This window comes from Tachyglossus aculeatus, chromosome 17 (genome assembly GCF_015852505.1).
Source record: "Tachyglossus aculeatus isolate mTacAcu1 chromosome 17, mTacAcu1.pri, whole genome shotgun sequence".
Taxonomy (NCBI): Eukaryota; Metazoa; Chordata; class Mammalia; order Monotremata; family Tachyglossidae; genus Tachyglossus; species Tachyglossus aculeatus.
In genome coordinates, this window is record NC_052082.1 from 16,285,898 (window position 1) to 16,305,721 (window position 19,824).

General features: G+C 45.2%; 1 protein-coding gene across 4 annotated transcripts in view; it reads right to left on the reverse strand.

Annotated features, from left to right (window-relative positions):
• The window catches only part of DOCK9 (dedicator of cytokinesis 9), a 245,483-nt gene extending 226,172 nt beyond the window's left edge, over positions 1–19,311 (reverse strand). For all 4 annotated transcript variants that reach the window (XM_038759102.1, XM_038759096.1, XM_038759093.1 and 1 more), the window contains exon 1: positions 19,173–19,311. In XM_038759102.1, the coding sequence (XP_038615030.1) occupies positions 19,173–19,304 (132 nt within the window). In that variant the 5' untranslated portion in view covers positions 19,305–19,311. The remainder of the gene's footprint in view (positions 1–19,172) is intronic.
• Positions 19,312–19,824: the final 513 nt, after the last annotated feature.

Below are 19,824 nucleotides of genomic sequence, written 5' to 3' on the forward strand. Positions count from 1 at the left end.
ATCCCGCCATCAATCAATCGGATTTATTGAGCACTTACCGGGTGCAGGGCACTGTACTAAGAATTTGGGAGAACACAACAGAATTAACAGACACGTTCCCTGCCCATAACGAGCTTACAGTCTCGAGGGGGAGACAGACATCAACATGAATATTTATTTTATTTTGTTAGTATGTTTGGTTTTGTTCTCTGTCTCCCCCTTTTAGACTGTGAGCCCACTGTTGGGTAGGGACTGTCTCTATATGTTGCCAATTTGTACTTCCCAAGCGCTTAGTACAGTGCTCTGCACATAGTAAGCGCTCAATAAATACGATTGATGATGATGAAGAAATAATTAACAATATAGCATTTAGAGGTATATACATAAATGCTGTGGAGTTTGGGGTGGGGCGAATATCCTGTCCATTTGATGGTGGGTACAGTTTGTAGGTGATGTGCACGAACCTACAGGAAGTCAGGAGTGTCTACTACAATAGGTCCAGGCCTTACGGCAATATAAAGAGTTGAGCCCCACGAAACTTTAAAACCTTAGTATGGGAACTCTTGGCGAGCATATTCCATGGCACGCTGCCATATTCCGTGGCATACCGCCATTTTCCGAGTACACCACCATATTCCGTGGCACGCCACCACTTCCAATGACCAAGGTCACTACAGGGGAGGAGGACACGGAGGTCCTAGCATGTTCGTGATTCAAACCTGTGAAACACTTTCCCTTTTTCCTGATGCTGACGCAGCCCCCAAGCTTAACTTTTGACCTAAGAGAAGCAGCATGGCCTAGTGGATAGAGCATAGACTTGGGAGGGAGTCAGAAGGACCTGGGTTTCAATCCCACCTCCGCCACCTGTCAGCTGTGTGGTGGTGGGCAAGTCACTTCACTTCTCTGTGCCTCAGTTACCTCAACTGTTAAATGGGGATAAAGGCTCTGAGCACCATGTGAGACAGGAACTGTGTCCAACACAATTTGCCTGAATCCACCCCCGTGTTTAGTACAGTGTCTGGCCCATATTAAGTGCTTAACAAATACCACGGTTATTATTTTTATTACTATCATCACTTCTCCATTTGTAGTTTATTTCCACCTTGTCTCAAAGCATTCTCCCTTCACCCAAAACCTCCTCTGGATTGGTTCTTCTCTGTAGCCAGGAAATCTCAGTTGTTACCAGTTCACTCCATGTAGGTGCAATTAGTGGCAGTAGTAACATATATTGAATACGGGCATGATTAGTAGCAGTAGTAACATTTATTTAACACCGACTTGGTGTAGTGCAGTGTACTAGACACTTGGGAAGTACAGAATAAACAAGCTACACAGTCTCGACCCAGAAAGAGCTTGGGCAAACACTGAACTATTTCTGAAATTGTCCAAGCCAACTTTAACTGACAAACATTTTGTCCATTTTCTTTTAGAAATTAACCCAACCACCCCACAGATTTCCAGAACTTGGCCTCATTTAAATCTTTCTCCTTAAACAAGTCATCACAAGTGCTTAATGCTCTGCCTGATTACCAAACTCAGAATATCAATCTGTCAAAACCCGTGCTGGCTTTCTATATTCTTTTTTATACTTCTATATCTGCCCATGAATTGTTGGGAGAGGATACCTATTGGCATCATCTTTGGAAAGGAAGGAGTCATTTACATATGTATGTGAGCTCGTTACCGGCGGGGATGGTCACTATTGTCGTATTGTACTTTCCCAAGTGCTTAAAACAGTGCTCTGCACACAGTAAGCGCTTAATATACACGACTGAATGAAATTAACACAAGACATGTAAAATACCAAAGGGAAATTAAGACAAGACCCAAAATGAACTTCCCCAACCGTTAAATAAAAGGCAGTAGACCTTTGACCATTGCCCTCCGCTTCAGGGGTTATGGCACCCCACCCTCAGCCAATCCATGGAAACATGGGGCTCCTTCCAAACCTTGAGGCAATCTTGAACTCACTCCCTTCCCCTCAGGTCCTGGAGGAGGTGAGTGGAGATGGAGAAATTCTTCTTTTTTGTTTGGCTTTTCAGTTCACTTGCTTGGTGGGAGAGGGAACACCTACCACACTACTGAATATCACATTGAATCAATCAACTGTATCTACTGAGCACTGACTGTGTGCAGAGCACTGGACTAAACGCTTGGGAGAGTGCAATATCACCGAGTTGGCGGACGCACTCCCTGCCCACAACAAGCTTACAATCTAAAGGTCTCCTTGGGGGCAAGTCAGGGCCAGACCTTCAGGAGCAGGAGCTAGTAACCCTAGAGAAGACCCTGGCCCTCCATAGCTAAGCGGAAGACTCGCTCATTCATTCAATTGTATTTATTCATTCATTCATTCAATTGTATTTACTGAGAGCTTAATGCGTGCAGAGCACTGTACTAAGCGCTTGGGAAGTACAAGTTGGCAACATATAGAGACGGTCCCTACCCAACAGTGGGCTCACAGTCTAGAAGGGGGAGACAGACAACAAAACAAAAAAATTAACAAAATAAAATAAATAGAATAAATATGTACAAGTAAAATAGAGTAATAAATATGTACAAACATATATATATATATAGAGGTGCTGTGGGGAGGGGAAGGAGGTAAGACAGAGGGATTGGGAGGGGGAGGAAGGGGAGAGGAAGGAGGGGGCTCAGTCTGGGAAGGCCTCCTGGAGGAGGTGAGCTCGCAGTAGGGCTTTGAAGGGAGGAAGAGAGCTACCTTGGCAGATGTGCGGAGGGAGGGTATTCCAGGCCAGTGGGAGGACGTGGGCCAGGGGTCGACGGTGGGACAGGCGAGAACGAGGCACAGTGAGGAGGTGAGCGGCAGAGGAGCGGAGGGTGTGGGCCGGGCTGTAGAAGGAAAGAAGGGAGGTGAGGTAGGAGGGGGCGAGGTGATGGACAGCCTTGAAGCCGAGAGTGAGGAGTTTCTGCCTGATGCGTAGGTTGACTGGTAGCCACTGGAGATTTTTGAGAAGGGGAGTAACATGCCCAGAGCGTTTCTGTACAAAGATGATCTGGGCAGCAGCGTGAAGTATGGATTGAAGTGGGGAGAGACAGGAGGATGGGAGATCAGAGAGGAGGCAGAGGCAGTAATCCAGTTGGGATAGGATGAGAGACTGAACAAGCAGGGTAGCGGTTTGGATGGAGAGCAAAGGGCGGATCTTGGCGATGCTGCGGAGGTGAGACCGGCAGGTTTTGGTGACGGATTGGATGTGAGGTGTGAACGAGAGAGCAGAGTCGAGGATGACACCAGGGTTGCGGGCTTGTGAGATGGGAAGGATGGTAGTTCCGTCAACAGTGATGGGAAAGTCAGGGAGAGGGCAGGGTTTGGGAGGGAAGATAAGGAGTTCAGTCTTGGACATATTGAGTTTTAGATGGCGGGCAGACATCCAGATGGAGATGTCGAAGGCAGGAGGAGACATGAGCCCGAAGGGAGGGAGAGAGAGCAGGGGCAGAGATGTAGATTTGGGTGTCATCTGCCTAGAGATGATAGTTGAAGCCGTGGGAGCAAATGAGTTCACCAAGGGAGTGTAGATAGAGAATGAAGGGGACCAAGAACTGATCCTTGAGGAACCCCTACAGTAAGGGGATGGGAGGTGGAGGAGGAGCCCGCAAAAGAGACTGAGAATGAACGGCCGGAGAGATAAAAGGAGAACCAGGAGAGGACGGAGTCTGTGAAGCCAAGGTTGGATAGCGTGTTGAGGAGAAGGGGGTGGTCCACAGTGTCGAAGGCAGCTGAGAGGCCGAGGAGGATTAGGATAGAGTAGGAGTGCTTATTGAGTGCTTACCGTGTGCACAGCACTGTACTAAGCACTTGGGAGAGTACAATATAACAATAAGCAGACCCATTCCCCGTCACGATGAGCTTCCCAACCCTCCCTCAGTTTCAGAAGGTCCCAGGAGGAAGGGGAATTTGGGCAGGAACCCAAAGGCAAGTTTCCAGCATGCAGAATTAAGACTCCAAATCCCACAGGGGACTGAGGCCAAAAGTATAACAGCCTTCTCTTCATCCACATCCCAGCTCTGCAGGAAATGCACATTAAAATGCCAGCTTAGGATCTATAGCTGATGAGATAAGACATTCCCCATTCCAGCAGCGTTTATCTAGATTTTCTTGTCTCTCCTCCCACCCTCCACTTTATACACATCGCTTGGCCCTTCAGAAATCTGGGCCTGTTTCAGCAAGCGGGTTGGCATTCGTCATTTTAAATCTAGTAGGGAAAAATGTCACTTCTGATATCTTTGTTCTTCTGCCTTTTAAGTAGTGTGCTAAAAAGATTAACTGCACATGGAGAAGTTAGAGATATCAGCAAAATATACAACACTCATTTTCTCAGGAAAATGTCAAAAAAGAGCAATTTCATCTTTTAAAGGAGCACTAACCCTGATAATTACAAGGGCATCACAAACTAACACAGCCAGTCCTCACACTTACAACACACTTGGTTCATGGAAAACCGCATCAAGTCAGAATGGTGTTAAGTTGGAATCAATTTTTTCCTAAGAACAGTGGTATTAATGGGTTTGGTTTCTGGACCAAGATCAGTTGCCCTATTCTTCTTACTAAAATCATTCAAAATTGTATACTCAATCATAGACAATAGAACTACCTAAATACATTTATAATGAGTCAGAGTGATTCTTTGAGAGGGTAGCCGGCTCGGACATGCCTACCTTCCTGGATGACTCCGTCTGGCAATAGGATAGCTGCTCCTTTCCCATTCTCTGGGGTCTAACACTCCACACAACCCTCTCCCCCTTCAAATTTTCACCTCTGATAAAGTACTGAGGGTGGTAAGAGGGACTGGTGCCATAAAGCAGTGTTGTGATGTCAAAAAACCAGAGATTTGTAAAGTAAAAACGGGTTAAGTTAATATACATTACAAGTGCCACTGGTAGGAACTTTAAACAGTGTAAATCAAGCACTACCTGAAAGTGGTCTCAATAAACTACAAATATTTAGGCATCTCTACCCACAAATAATGACTGTGGTATTTACTAAACACTTACTCTATATCAAATGCTGTTCTAAGCGCTGGGGTAAGTATATGTTAATTAGATGAGACACAGTCCCTCTCCCACATGGGGCTCACAATCTAACTAGAAGGGAGAACAGGTACTGAACCTCATTTTACAGTTGAGGAAACTGAGACACAGAGATTATTATTATTAATAATAATGGTATTTGTTAAATGCTTACTATGTGCTAGGCACTGTATTAACCGTTGGGGTGAATACAAGCAAATTGGGTTGTTCACAGTTCCTGTCCCACATGGGGCTCACAGTCATAATCCCCATTTTACAGTTGAGGGAACTGAGGTACAGAGAAGCTAACTGATTTGCCCAAGGTCACACAGCAGAAAAGAGGTGGAGTCAAGATTAGAACCCAAGTCCTTCTGGCTCACAGCCCCAGGCTCTATCAACCAGACCAGAGAGAAGTTAAATAGAGAAGTGAAGTGACTTCCCCAAGGACATAAAGCACACAAATGGCAGATTTGGGATTAGAACCCTGGTCTTCTGTCTCCCAGGCCTACGTTCTTTCCACTACGCCACGATGCCTCCAAAGAAACTGAAAACTTGAGAACTGTAATATATTAGAATAACCTGGGTATCTTCTCTGTGCCTCAGTTACCTCATTTGTGAGCCCCATAGGGAACATGGCCTGTGTCCAACCTGATTAGCTTGTACCTTCTCAGGGACTTAGTACAGTGCCTGGCACATAGTAAGCACTTAACAAATGCCATTAACCAAAAAAAAACAAAAAAAAACCCAAACTGAATGACCGTTCTCCAGGGTTTGACCTATGGCTGGCCTGAACCCCTGCACTCCCAAGATTTGATTAGCTTGTATTTACGCCGCACTTAGAACAGTGCTTGGCACATAATAAGCACTTGACAAGTTCCATAATTATTATTTTTTTTTTTAGAGAAGCAGCATGGCTTAATGGATAAGAGAATGAGCCTGGAAGTCAGAAGGACCTGGGTTCTAATCCCAGCTTCTCCACATAATAATAATAATAATAATAATATAATAATAATAATAATAACAGTGGTATTTGTTAAGCGCTTATTATGAGCTGAGCACTGTTCTAAGCGCTGGGTTGGATACAAGGTTATCAGGTTGTCCCACGTGGGGCTCACAGTCTTACTCCCCATTTTACAGATGAGGTAACTGAGGCCCAGAGAAGTGAAGTGACTTGCCCAAAGTCACACAGCTGACAAGTGGCGGAGGTGGGATTAGAACCCACAACCTCGGTGCTCCGTGCTCTTGCCACTAAGCCAAGCTGCTTCTTCTCCCCCTTCTAGACTGTGAGCCCACTGTTGGGTAGGGACTGTCTCTATATGTCGCCAACTTGTACTTCCCAAGCGCTTAGTACAGTGCTCTGCACACAGTAAGCACTCAATAAATATGATTGATTGATTGTGACCTTGGGCAAGTCACTTAACTTCTCTGGGCCTCAGTTACCTATAAAATGGGGATAAGAATGTGAGTCCCATGTGGGATAGGGGCCGTGTCCCACCCGACTCACTTGTACCTACCCCAGTGCTTAGAATAGTGTTTGACACATAGTAAGCATTTAACAAGTACCATAATAATTATTATTATTATCCAGATACCCACTCCAGAGCCAGGTTAGAGGGAGCGGATGGAATCCCTGGGAGTGTGGGAGGTGGACGGGAAGCAGCTCAAGCTGGCTCTCTGGGGCTGTGGAGCTGCTTAATATTTAGCTCCGGGCAGCTGCACAAATTTTGGGGAGGCAAGAGCGGTGGTGTGAACTGGATTCACTTCCTCTCCCCCTCAACCCCGCTCAGGCTGCTGTTCCATTACCTTCGGGACTCTTCGGAGTGCTCCCCTCTACACCCTTGGCTGACAAATCGACCTACTTTGGTTAAATCAAACGTTTAACTGGGAGGTTGATTTTAAATTGTAACCCAAGTAGTGTAGTCCAAAAGGTAAATTACTCAAATGAACACGACTGATTTTATAATCACTAAAATATCGGTGGTTTACAGTCAAGCACACATCATTCTTGTAAATATTACCTAAAGAACTTTTTAACCCAAATATATACATACTACAGTCTTGTTCACCAAGCACCTAAGTTGGGTCACCAAGGTAGTTTGGTACTGTATTGATGGTAAAGGCTATTTGTTTGTGCTATGACAGTTGAATACAATGAAAACAGAGGATTCTGTCTACCTTTTAAAGGGACATTTACTTCAGGTATTTTCTAATTCTTGATGTACACCTATCCCTTTAAAATACATTATTTCCTTTTTTTTAAAAAAAAAAAAAGACTACAGAATATAGGGAGTATAGATGGCCTGGAATGATTTCCAATGCAGAGAGAAATGGGATTTGGAATCAACTATCCAATCTTCCATGCTGTAATGTGCTATACGTAGTAGAAAAAAAATCTGAGAAGAAATACCTGCCATGACACACAAAAAAGCTGAGTCATTCATAAAAAGATTTACTTCTATACTAGATCATCCAGAAAATTACAAAGACGAAATTTGCTGCCAGATCCTCAATTAAAGAAAGAGATGAAGACCCCACTTTTGAAAAAAAATCAAATCGGATCATATTTCTGCAGTTTCTCACTAATCTGCTGGAATATAAGGCCGGGAGGGAAAATTTAATTTCTAAATGTTTCTTGTTGAGAGTGAGTTTTCCACAATGACACCATCAAGCCCGAAATAAGAAAAAAAAAACTACACTACTCTTATACACACAGAAGAACTTTCAAGACACTGAGCTCTTCAGGAGTAAATACATTTATTTACAAACTAGCTCAACAAATTAGACGGAGGTCCCAGACTTTACTGACCTTTATAACTTTTTATAAAGCTAAACTTTTAAAAGTTTGTAATTGTAACTGTATGAAATTGACCTGGAAATTAATACACTGCAAACTAAATACATACAAGCACTGTCCTGAAGGCTTGCTCAAAATATAAAAATCAGTCAATCAATGGTATTTATTGAGCATTTACTATGTGCAGATCACCATATTAAGCACTTGAAAAAGTACAATATAATAGAATTAGCAGATGCATTCCCTTGCCCATAATGAACTTACAGTCTCGGGGGAAGGCAGTCATTAATATAATTTATAATCAATCATATTTATTGAGTGCTTACTATATGCACAGCCCTGCACTAAGCACTTGAGATATGTACGTAAGTGCTGTTTCTTAAGTCTGTGACTAAGACACCGGGGAATTTGACACACATTTTGGTCAAGAGTAAACTGAAAATGTTCAAGGATGGATGTAGCCAGTGGCAAAGAAAGGTAACAAGGGATACTTTCAACAAAATAAACCATTCCTGCTGGATGTTAACCTGCCCGAGAAAACTAGAAGAAAGCTCTCCAATTCTATTTATAATAATGATAATTATGGTACTTGTTAAGGGCTTACAATGTGCCAAGCACTGATGGAAAGTAGCAAGGCAGGGTAATCTAGTGGAAAGAGCACCACCTGGCAAACCGGAGGCCTGGATCTAGCAGTGACTTGGTCAATGACCTGCTGCGTGTTCTCAGATAATCACAGTCTCTCTGTGCCTCAGTTTCTTCACCTGTTAAATGGGCATAAAAACACTTTTCTCAAACACTTGCTCTGAACAGTGAGAATCACTGCGACAATCAATCATATTTATTGAGCACTTACTAGGTGTAGAGCACTGAACTAAGCGCCTGGGAGAGTATGATACAACAGAATTAGCAGACAGGCTCCCGGCCCATAACGAGCTTAGAGTTTAGTGTGGAGTTGATGCAAAAGCACTTTGGAGGGAAAAAAAGTGTTCTACATGTCCAAATGGTTATTATTAATTACTACTATTGCAGAATGGAGAATTTGGGCCTAACAGCTGGAGAAGAAGGCTACCCATCCCACAGAGAACTAGAAATAAATGGTCAAAATTTTACTTGGCTGTGACACTTCATATCCAGAAGTTTACTGAGGTGATGCCAAGTCCACATGTGCTAACTAGGTAGAGTCACCCGTTGTGCCACAGCTAAGGGACTAGATTCCCATGGACTAAAATCCCAAATCTGGGAATCATGGTCAGTTCCCACTTCTGCCGTCGCCCTGGGGAGCAATACAATTAGGGGGCAGGGGAGACGTGGGGGTCACATCCTATTTATACACATCCCCTTCTAGACTGTGAGCCCGTTGTTGGGTACGGACCGTCTCTATATGTTGCCAACTTGTACTTCCCAAGCGCTTAGTACAGTGTTCTGCACACAATAAGCGCTCAATAAATACGAATGAATGAATGAATATATATGTTTAAAGTTAGTATTTGGGGATGGTCTCTTCGGATTTCCTTGGGATGGCTATTCCCAGAGAAAAACACCGCAGAGACAACTTTAAATTTGAAAAAATTCCCAAAAGTTAAGCCTGATCTGTCCCCAGGTTCACCACTGCCCGGGGATAATGAAGCATCAATCGTCATTCCCCACTTTTACTAAAGAGGTCAAAACTAAGGGGGAAAAAAAGCCCTTGGTTTCATAATGGCATTAGCGTACATCACTTAAAACCTCTGGCCATCCCGGCCTAAAAATCCAAAACTAGAAGGCAGGGTGGTTGATTTTCAAAGGCTGAATCTTAGAGGGATTCAATAACTACGTCCCGGTTTCTGACCCACGCATCAATTTGGGTCACTGAATTCTCTGGTTATTTCATCAATACGTCACATTTTAAAAGCTTGTTTCAATCGGGTGGCCCTCGTTAACATATTCACATGGGTTTGTAAGGACAGCCATACCAGCAGCACCTGAAACCTTGGCCCAAGCACCTGACAAAAATATTCACCCACTTTACATCCCTCTGGGAACAAAGGGGAAATGGGATGAAGGGTAAAAGCGGGCACCAAAGCCTTTAGAGCAGAGCCCGGGGCATAGGCTGGAAAGCACTGGAGCAGCCAATGACAAAAGGCTCAAACAATATGGTGGCATTTGCTAGAGAGCAGTGACCCTTCAGCTACCATAAGAGCACACGACCTTCAAGGGCTAAGACTCACAGATCTTCCTGCTACTCTCAAGTCAGGAAGAGTAGAAAAAAATATTTTGAAGTTCTCACTACACAGCTCTCTCTCTTTTCTCCCACTGCCCCAGAACCTCGGCTTAGGGTTGAGGGTAAAGTAATAATGATGATAACCATAATAATAAGAACTAAAATTGTGGCACTTGTTAACCTCATACTACATTCCATGCACTGCATCAAGCACTGGTGTGGACACAGATTATCAGCACTCCCACCACACTGGCCCATTCCTAATAAAACGTGGGAGAAAGTGGGAGGGCTGGCTGGCTGGCTGACTCTGAACACGCAAGAGTCGCAAGGCTTACTCTTCACTCAGGGTCCCCGTATTTCAGGGTGGCACGGGCTGTGCCCTGGGGATCTTTCACCACGACAAAATTCCTCATTTCAAAAGCTAATACATTAGATCGACAATTCCAGATGTCCGTCATTCTTCTGCCCCATTACTAAATCACACTACTAAATCATGAGAAGCATGATAACCTGGGAGTCAAAAGGACTTGGGTTCATTCATTCATTCAATCGTATTTATTGAGCACATACTGTGTGCAGAGCACTGTACTAAGCGCTTGGGAAGTACAAGTTGGAAACATACAGAGACGGCCCCTACCCAACAACGGGCTCACGGTCTACAAGGGTTCTAGCCCCAGCTCTGCCACTTGTCTGGGGAGTGAACTTGGCAAGTCATCTAATTTCTCTGTGCCTCAGTTACCTCATCTGTAAAATAGGGATTAAGAATGTGAGCTCCATGTGGGACATGGACTAGATCTAACCTGATTACCTTGATAAAAACCATAAAAAAGGGGAGGAGGAGGATGTGAGCAAAAAGCTTCTATAAGGAAAAATAAGAACACAGCACTTTGAACAGCGCCTGGAACATAGTAAGTGCTTAACTGACACCATTAAAAACCCCCCACCTCAGCTAAAGAGTTCAAGAGGAGAAGTCAGGAGGCCACCTTGCTAGGTGTTTTACCTCTGAACCATCTCCAGAGGCTGGTGAATTAATCCGGATCAGCTCATTCCCTCCTATTCTGCCTGTGTATTTGTCATTTTGGTTTTGAATACTTTCCCCAGAAAAGACAGGGAAATGATGTAGATAAACATTAAGCAAAATTTGCTCCTTGTCAGCAGTTCTCTTAAGAGGTTTCATTGGGGTTGATTAAGAAGGAGGGTTATTAGTTAAAATGAGGCCTAGAGATAATGAGGTCTATTATCCAAACTGTTCCTATTTCCCTGTTACCATAAGTAAAGGAGCAGCCAGGCCTAGTAGAAAGAACACAGCCTGGGAGTCAGAGGACCACGTGCCTGCGCTATGACCATGGGTAAGACACTTCACCCCTATCTGCCTCAGTTTCCTCATCTGCAAAATGGGGACTCAACACCTATTTATTTATGTATTTTAATGTCTGTCTCCCTCTCTAGACTGTGAGCCCGTTGTGGGCAGGGAATGTGTCTGCTGTTGTATCGTACTCTCCCGAGCGCTTAGTACAGTGCTTTACACACAATAAGCACTCAATAAATACGACTGAATAAATGAATGCCTGTTCTCCCTCCTCCTTACACCATGAGCCCCAGGTGGGACAGGGATGGCATCTGACCTAATTACCTTTTATCTCCCCTATCGCTTAGAATAGTGCTTGACTTGGTGTTTCGCAAACATCATTATTATCATTATTAAGACAAGTTATTTAAACAAGGCTCAAAGAGACACCTCCCATAACCAACTCTTACTTGCCCCCTCCACCACGACAGAGATGAATTCAGCCTCGATTTAGCTTATTTCATTTTATTTCATGAGATGTTCTGAGGAGAATGGAACGGCAGAGGCCAGTGCAGAGGGGCAGATTTCTAGAGCAGAACACGTGTAGATCAAATCTCTAAAAGAAACTAGACAGCTGACTTATACTGTACTCATATAGGTGCAGTGTAGCTCATAAAACAGTGTCAGACAGATGTCATAACATTAACACTGAGCTCAGAGAAGGGAAAAAAGTCTACAGACCTATATTTATTTTTCTATCAATGGTCAAGACAACTACACACGGTGTCTTAAATGTCTTGGAAAGCTATACATCACTTCTTCACCACAATTGTTGGGTAATTTAGTAATACTTGATAGTAATAACAATAATAATGGTATTTGTCACGTGTTAAGTACAAGATAATGAGGTCAGACAGACCCTGTCCCACGTCGGGCTCGCAGTCCAAGTAGGAGGGAGAGCAGGCATCGCATCCCCATTTTATAGATGCGAAAACCAAGGCACAAAGAAGAGATGTGCCTCGCTCAAGGTCACAGAGCAAGCAAGTGGAGACAAGATTAGAACTCAGGTCCCCCAACTCCCGGGCCTGTGCCCACGCTGCTCTCTACATCAAAGATGTGATTTACGGATTCAGAACTGAACACTAAAACAGCATTAAGTACGTACTTCTCCATCTTTCACTTACTATAAGCCACAAAAATTAGACTTTTTTCTTTTTATTATGAAACATGCCAAATCTTTTCTAATGCCTTATGGTATGGTTATTGTACTAGATGCAGAACCCAGCCATGCAAGTTTTCACAGGCCCCAAGACCTCTGGCCTCTCTGACAGCAAACACACATCACTGTAATGGAAACTGCCAAGGGTGGGAAGAACTAGTAAAAACGTTCATGGGCTGATAGATTTTTTTTTGGAATCTGCCTGATGCTGACTAATATTGCCAGCATCAACTGAGTTCAGTCGCTGTGCTGATCTCATGAGGGAGATTTAGTCCTGCCCAGCAGGTTTTCCTCCGACAAAGTAGTCAGCCCTGTGTACGTTCAGCAGTCTCCTAAATTCATTCGGTCGTATTTACTGAGCGCTTATTCTGTGCAGAGCACTGTACCAAGCACTTGGGAGAGTACAATATAACAAAAAACTAAATGAACTAGAGTTGCAGGAGGGATAATACTACTACTACTAATAGTAATAATAATAATAATAATGGCATTTATTAAGCGCTTACTATGTGCAAAGCAAATGTTGTGGCACCTTTGCATGGCTTCCTGAGGAGCACTGAAGCAGAGCGGCAAGGGCCAGTTCAGGAAGAACAGAAGAAAACGGGGGGGGGGGGGGGGGGGGGGAGAGATACCAGGTGCAGCTAACAAATCCTAGGGGAGTCAAGAGATTGGAAGAAAACTGGAGCTGCAGGAACAGTGCTAGTTTCTGCTGGAACACAGCTTTCCGTGTTGCTGGAAGGCTTGGAAATAGACAACTTTCCTCATACTCAAGTTGGCCCTGCAGACTCATGGCCGGCTATACTTGCTGAAAGCAGGGTGATCCTCATCAGCAAAAGGAACCACTTTGAGAGCTTGGAGAAAGGTGAACCATGACACCAGAAGCCAGCATTGAAATCTACGGAAAACAAATACACCTTCAAAGTGTCATCAGATCTTTACGTGTGCGCACGCACCTATGCGCACAAAGAGCAAACGCTGCCAATAATGTCATCTTCAACCATGTGGAAAATATTATAGATGTGTATAAATTCACAGTAGAAAAGAGAAGGCTATGGACACTCATCTATAAGCGGAACAGCAATTTGGCTTTTTTTAAACAGCAGTTTGACTTGGCTGCTGTGATTCCACGTGGAGCTGAACTACTTCAGCACACACTTGTATTGCTTTTAGTAACAACAAGTTATGAAAGAGGTGACTAAGTTTATTCTACTTCTCTCTCCACCCCTTTTTTCCTCTTTCCAGTCATCAACAAATTTGTCAGTGAAGTTACAGAAGGGGAAAAAATGATTTACTGTGGAGTTAACAGGTTGAAATAACATTGCTTATGGAACCCAGAGCTGGTGAAGCTGCCAATTAGAAGAAAAACAGAATGGCTTTTACCTTGTGACCTGAGAAAACTGAACACAAAAAACGAGTGAAGTGACATCTTTCATTTTTACCACATCGAGCATTCAATATCTTTTTTTCTGCAATTCTCCCCAAATGGCTTAAGAACCCTGAAACCACTAAAAACATCCTGTACATACTGCTTCTACCAAAACTCCCCCCACCGTGATTGAAATCCCAAGGGTCCTCATCTTTATATGAGACTTCCAATCTGTCCTAACACAGAACACGCACACATGCTCCTTTCAGACAAATCAAAATACTTTTTTTTTAACGATACATGGGATGAGTGGCGAAGAGTTTCCAAATGCATTTTAACAAACTGGTTCACAAACGAGATGCGATGTAAAACAAACTGGAAACTACTCAAAAGTGCCTGCATTTTAAGGCCCAGCCTAATAATAACAATAATGATAATCACGATATGTTAGGCACCTGCTATGTGCCAAGCACTCTACTAAGCGCTGGGGCAGATACCGGATCATCAGCCTAGACGGGTTACTGCAGTTTCAAATGGCTCATAGTTTTACTCCAATTTATTGATAGAGCACCTTCACCGTCAGAGTGGGGAAAAGTTAACATTAACTTCACCTTTCTATCCCCTAAAAAGTGGCTCTTCCTCCTCCTCATGCTGAAACTCCTGCGTCTCTCATCTCACAATACTGTGCTAGTTTTGAGGTCCACCAAGCAAGCCCCTTTCCCCACCCAATGGCTCTCTTAATAATAATAATAACAATGGTATTTGTTAAGCGCTTACTATGTGCCAAGCACCACTCCAAGAGATGGGGTAGAAAAATGCTTAGCACATAGTAAGCGCTTAACAAATACCATTATTATCATTATTATTATTATTTTAAACTAACCAGTTTGGACACAGTCCCCATCCCACACAGAGCTCACAGTCTTAGCGTGGCTTAGTGGAAAGAGCCCGGGCTTGGGAGTCGGAGGTCGTGGATTCTAACCCCGGCTCTGCCACTTCTCTGCTGTGTGACTTTAGGCAAGTCACTTAACTTCTCTGGGCCTCAGTTCCCTCATCACCCATCTACATGTTTTGTTCTCTCCCCCTTCTACACTGTGAGCCCGTTGTTGGGTAGGGACCATCTCTATATGTTGCCGATTTGTACTTCCCAAGCGTTTAGTCCAGTGCTCCGCACACAGTAAGCTCTCAATAAATACGATTGAACTGAATGAATGAATGAATCTGTAAAACGGGGATGGAAGACTGTGAGCCCGACGTGGGACAACCTGATGACCCTGTATCTACCCCAGTGCTTAGAACAGTGTTCAGCACATAGTAAGCGCTTAACAAATACCAGAGAAGCCGCGTGGCTCACTGGAAAGAGCACGGGCTTTGGAGTCAGAGGTCATGGGTTCAAATCCCAGCTCCACCAATTGTCAGCTGTGTGACTTTGGGCAAGTCACTTAACTTCTCTGGGCCTCAGTTATCCCATCTGTAAAATGGGGATTAAGACTGTGAGCCCCAGGTGGGACAACCTGATCACCTTGTATCCTCCCCAGTGCTTAGAACAGTGCTTCGCAATCAATCATATTTATTGAGCACTTACTATGTGCAGAGCACTGTACTAAGCGCTTGGGAAGTACAAATTGGCAACATATAGAGACAGTCCCTACCCAACATTGGGCTCACAGTCTATAAGGGGACATAGTAAGCGCTTAACAAATGCCATCATTATTATTATTATTAATCATCCCCATAATACAGACGAGGGACCTGAGGCACAGAGAAGTGACTTGCCTAAGGTCTCCTGACCCCCCAATCCGATTCCGTTGTTGGGCAGGGGCCGTCTCTATATTCACTCATTCGTTCAATCGTATTTATTGAGCGCTTACTGTGTGCAGAGCACTAGACTAAGCGCTTGGGAAGTACAAGTTGGCAACATACAGAGACGGTCCCTACCCAGCAACGGGCTCAAAGTCTAGAAGGGGGAGGCAGCCAACAAAGCAAACATGTAGACAGGTGTCAAAATCGTCATAAATAAAGTTAAAGCTTGCCGCCTTGTACTTCTCAAATGCTTAGTCCACAATAAGCGCTCAATAAATACGACTGAATGAATGAATGATGGCTAGCCATGCGGAGCTCTCCCCTCTTGCTAGAGGGGTTGGGAGCACTTGCAAATTGCAGGTGACCAATCTAGGGTCACCTAACCCAGCCGGGATGAGGAAAGGGGCAGGTGTGCCCCGTGCCAACCTGGAAGGCCAGGGAGAGCGGGTGAGGGGCGCTGGAGTTGCCCACCGTTGGGTAAGGACTGTCTCTATATGTTGCCAACTTGTACTTCCCAAGCGCTTAGTACAGTGCTCTGCACACAGTAATTGCTCAATAAATACGACTGACTGATTGACTGATTCCAGGAAATGTCCCACTGGGGGGAGGGGAGGTAGGCAGGGGAGATTCCAGGCCCACGAGGGCCAGACAGGGGAGGAAGAAGTGGAAGTTGCAATTTCCCGGAGCCACGCTAATAATACTAGTGGCATTTATTAAGTGCTTACTACGTACCAAGCACTGTTCCAAGCGCTGGGGAGGTTACAGAGAAGCAGCGTGGCTCCGTGGAAAAAGCACGGGCTTTGGAGCCAGAGGTCATGGGTTCAAATTTTATACTGTGAGCCCACTGTTGGGTAGGGACTGTCTCTATATGTTGCCAATTTGTACTTCCCAAGCGCTTACTACAGTGCTCTGCACATAGTAAGCGCTCAATAAATACGACTGATTGATTGATTCAAATTCCGGCTCCGCCACTTGTGAGCCGTGTGACTTAGGGCAAGCCACTTCACTTCTCGGTGCCTGTGACCTCGTCTGTAAAATGGGGATGTGGGGAACCCCACATGGGACAACCTGATCACCTTGTAACCTCTCCAGCGCTTAAAACGGTGCTTTGCACCTAGTAAGCGCTTAATAAATGCCATTTTTATTATTAGTCTTATTACAAGGTGAGCAGGTTGTCCCACGTGGGGTTCACGGCCTTCATCCCCATTGTAGAGATGAGGTGACTGAGGCCCGGAGAAGTGAAGTGACTTGCCCAAAGCCACCCAGCTGACAATTCATTCATTCATTCATTCAACTACCATGCATGGCTCAGTGGAAAGAGCCGGGGCTTTGGAGTCAGAGGTCAGGGGTTCAAATCCCGGCTGCGCCAACGGTCGGCTGTTGGACTTTGGGCAAGTCACTTCACTTCTTGGGCCTCCGTTCCCTCGTCTGTAAAATGGTGATGAAGACTGTGAGACCCCGTGGGACAACCTAATCACCTTGTAACCTCCCCAGCGCTTAGAACGGTGCTTTGCACATGGTAAGCGCTTAACAAATGCCATCATTATCACCTTGTAACCTCCTCAGCGCTTAGGACGGTGCTTCGCACATAGTAAGCGCTTACTAAATGCGATCATTATCACCTTGTAACCTCCCCAGCGCTTAGAACGGTGCTTTGCACATAGTAAGCGCTTAACAAATGCCATCATTACCACCTTGTAACCTCCCCAGTGCTTAGAACGGTGCTTTGCACATAGTAAGCGCTTAACAAATGCCATCATCATGCCTCTCCCCCTCGTCCCCCCTCTCCATCCCCCCATCTTACCTCCTTCCCTTCCCCACAGCACCTGTATATATGTATATATGTTTGTACATATTTATTACTCTATTTATTTATTTATTTTACTTGTACATATCTATTCTATTTTACTTTGTTACTATGTTTGGTTTTGTTCTCTGTCTCCCCCTTTTAGACTGTGAACCCACTGTTGGGTAGGGACTGTCTCTATACGTTGCCAACTTGTACTTCCCAAGCGCTTAATACAGTGCTCCGCACACAGTAAGTGCTCAATAAATACGATTGAATGATTGGTTGATTGATCATTATCACCTTGTAACCTCCCCAGCGCTTAGAACGGTGCTTTGCACATAGCAAGCGCTTACTAAATGCCATCATAATCACCTTGTAACCTCCCCAGCGCTTAGAACGGTGCTTTGCACATAGCAAAGCGCTTACTAAATGCCATCATAATCACCTTGTAACCTCCCCAGCGCTTAGAACGGTGCTTTGCACATAGCAAGCGCTTACTAAATGCCATCATAATCACCTTGCAACCTCCCCAGCGCTTAGAACGTTGCTTTGCACATTGCAAGCGTTTACTAAATGCCATCATAATCACCTTGTAACCTCCCCAGCGCTTAGAACGGTGCTTTGCACATAGCAAGCGCTCACTAAATGCCATCATTATCACCTTGTAACCTCCCCAAGGCTTAGAACGGTGCTTTGCACATAGTAAGCGCTTACTAAATTCCATCATTATCACCTTGCAACCTCCCCAGCGCTTAGAACGGTGCTTTGCACATAGTAAGCGCTTACTAAATGCCATCATTATCACCTTGTAACCTCCCCAGCGCTTAGAACGGTGCTTTGCACATAGTAAGCGCTTACTAAATGCCATCATTATCACCTTGCAACCTCCCCAGCGCTTAGAACGGTGCTTTGCACATAGTAAGCGCTTACTAAATGCCATCATTACCACCTTGCAACCTCCCCAGCGCTTAGAACGGTGCTTTGCACGTGGCAAGCGCTTAACAAATGCCATCATTATCACCTTGCAACCTCCCCAGCGCTTAGAACGGTGCTTTGCACATAGTAAGCGCTTACTAAATGCCATCATTACCACCTTGCAACCTCCCCAGCGCTTAGAACGGTGCTTTGCACATACCAAGCGCTTATTAAATGCCATCATTATCACCTTGCAACCTCCCCAGCGCTTAGAACGGTGCTTTGCACATAGTAAGCGCTTACTAAATGCCATCATTACCACCTTGCAACCTCCCCAGCGCTTAGAACGGTGCTTTGCACATAGTAAGCGCTTACTAAATGCCATCATTACCACCTTGCAACCTCCCCAGCGCTTAGAACGGTGCTTTGCACATAGTAAGCGCTTACTAAATGCCATCATTACCACCTTGCAACCTCCCCAGCGCTTAGAACGGTGCTTTGCACACAGTAAGCGCTTAACAAATGCCATCATTACAGTCAGGCAGCCGCCAACCGGCGGGGGCCGGGATTCGAACCGCTTTTGTCCGCCTCCCAAGCCCGGGCTCTTCGCATTGGAGTCACGGCGAAGGTGGGCTGTCCCGGGCCTGCCCCGGGACTATCTTTGGGACGGTGAACCCAGTGTTGGTATGTTGCCAACTTGGACTTCCCAAGCGCTCAGTCCAGTGCTGTGCACACAGTAAGCGCTCAATAAATACGATTGATTGATGATTGATTGGCCCGGTGCCGGTACTCACCATGAGGACGGAGCCCCGCACCACCTCGGACACGCTCTGCCGCAGCTCGGCCGCGGTGCCCGGTTTGCTGAGCGCCCGGGTGAATTTCCGAGTCTCGGCCGGCGGCCCCGGAGCCTGCTGCGACATCATCATCGTCTCCTCCTCCTCCTCCTCCTCCTCCTCCTCTTCCTCCAGCTCCGAGCCCCGTCCACCCCATGCTCACCGCCCCGGGGGCGGGCTCTAGGCACGGGGCGGGCCTACACTGCTCACGCCTGAACCCCTCCTTAGTCCAGTGCTCTGCACACAGTAAGCGCTCGATCAGTCAATCAATCAATCAATCAATCAATCGTATTTATTGAGCGCTTACTATGTGCAGAGCTCAATAAATAGGACCGATTGATTGATTCACTCTGCATTGCATCGCAGAGCCCGTGGCCCGGTGGAGAGAGCCCGGGCATTGGAGTCAAAGGTCATGGGTTCAAATCATCAATCATCATCATCAATCGTATTTATTGAGCGCTTACTGCGTGCAGAGCACTGGACTAAGCGCTTGGGAAGTACAGGTTGGCAACATATACAGTCCCTACCCAACAGTGGGCTCACAGTCTAAAAGGGGGAGACGGGGAACAAAATCAATCAATCAATCAATCGTATTTATTGAGCGCTTACTATG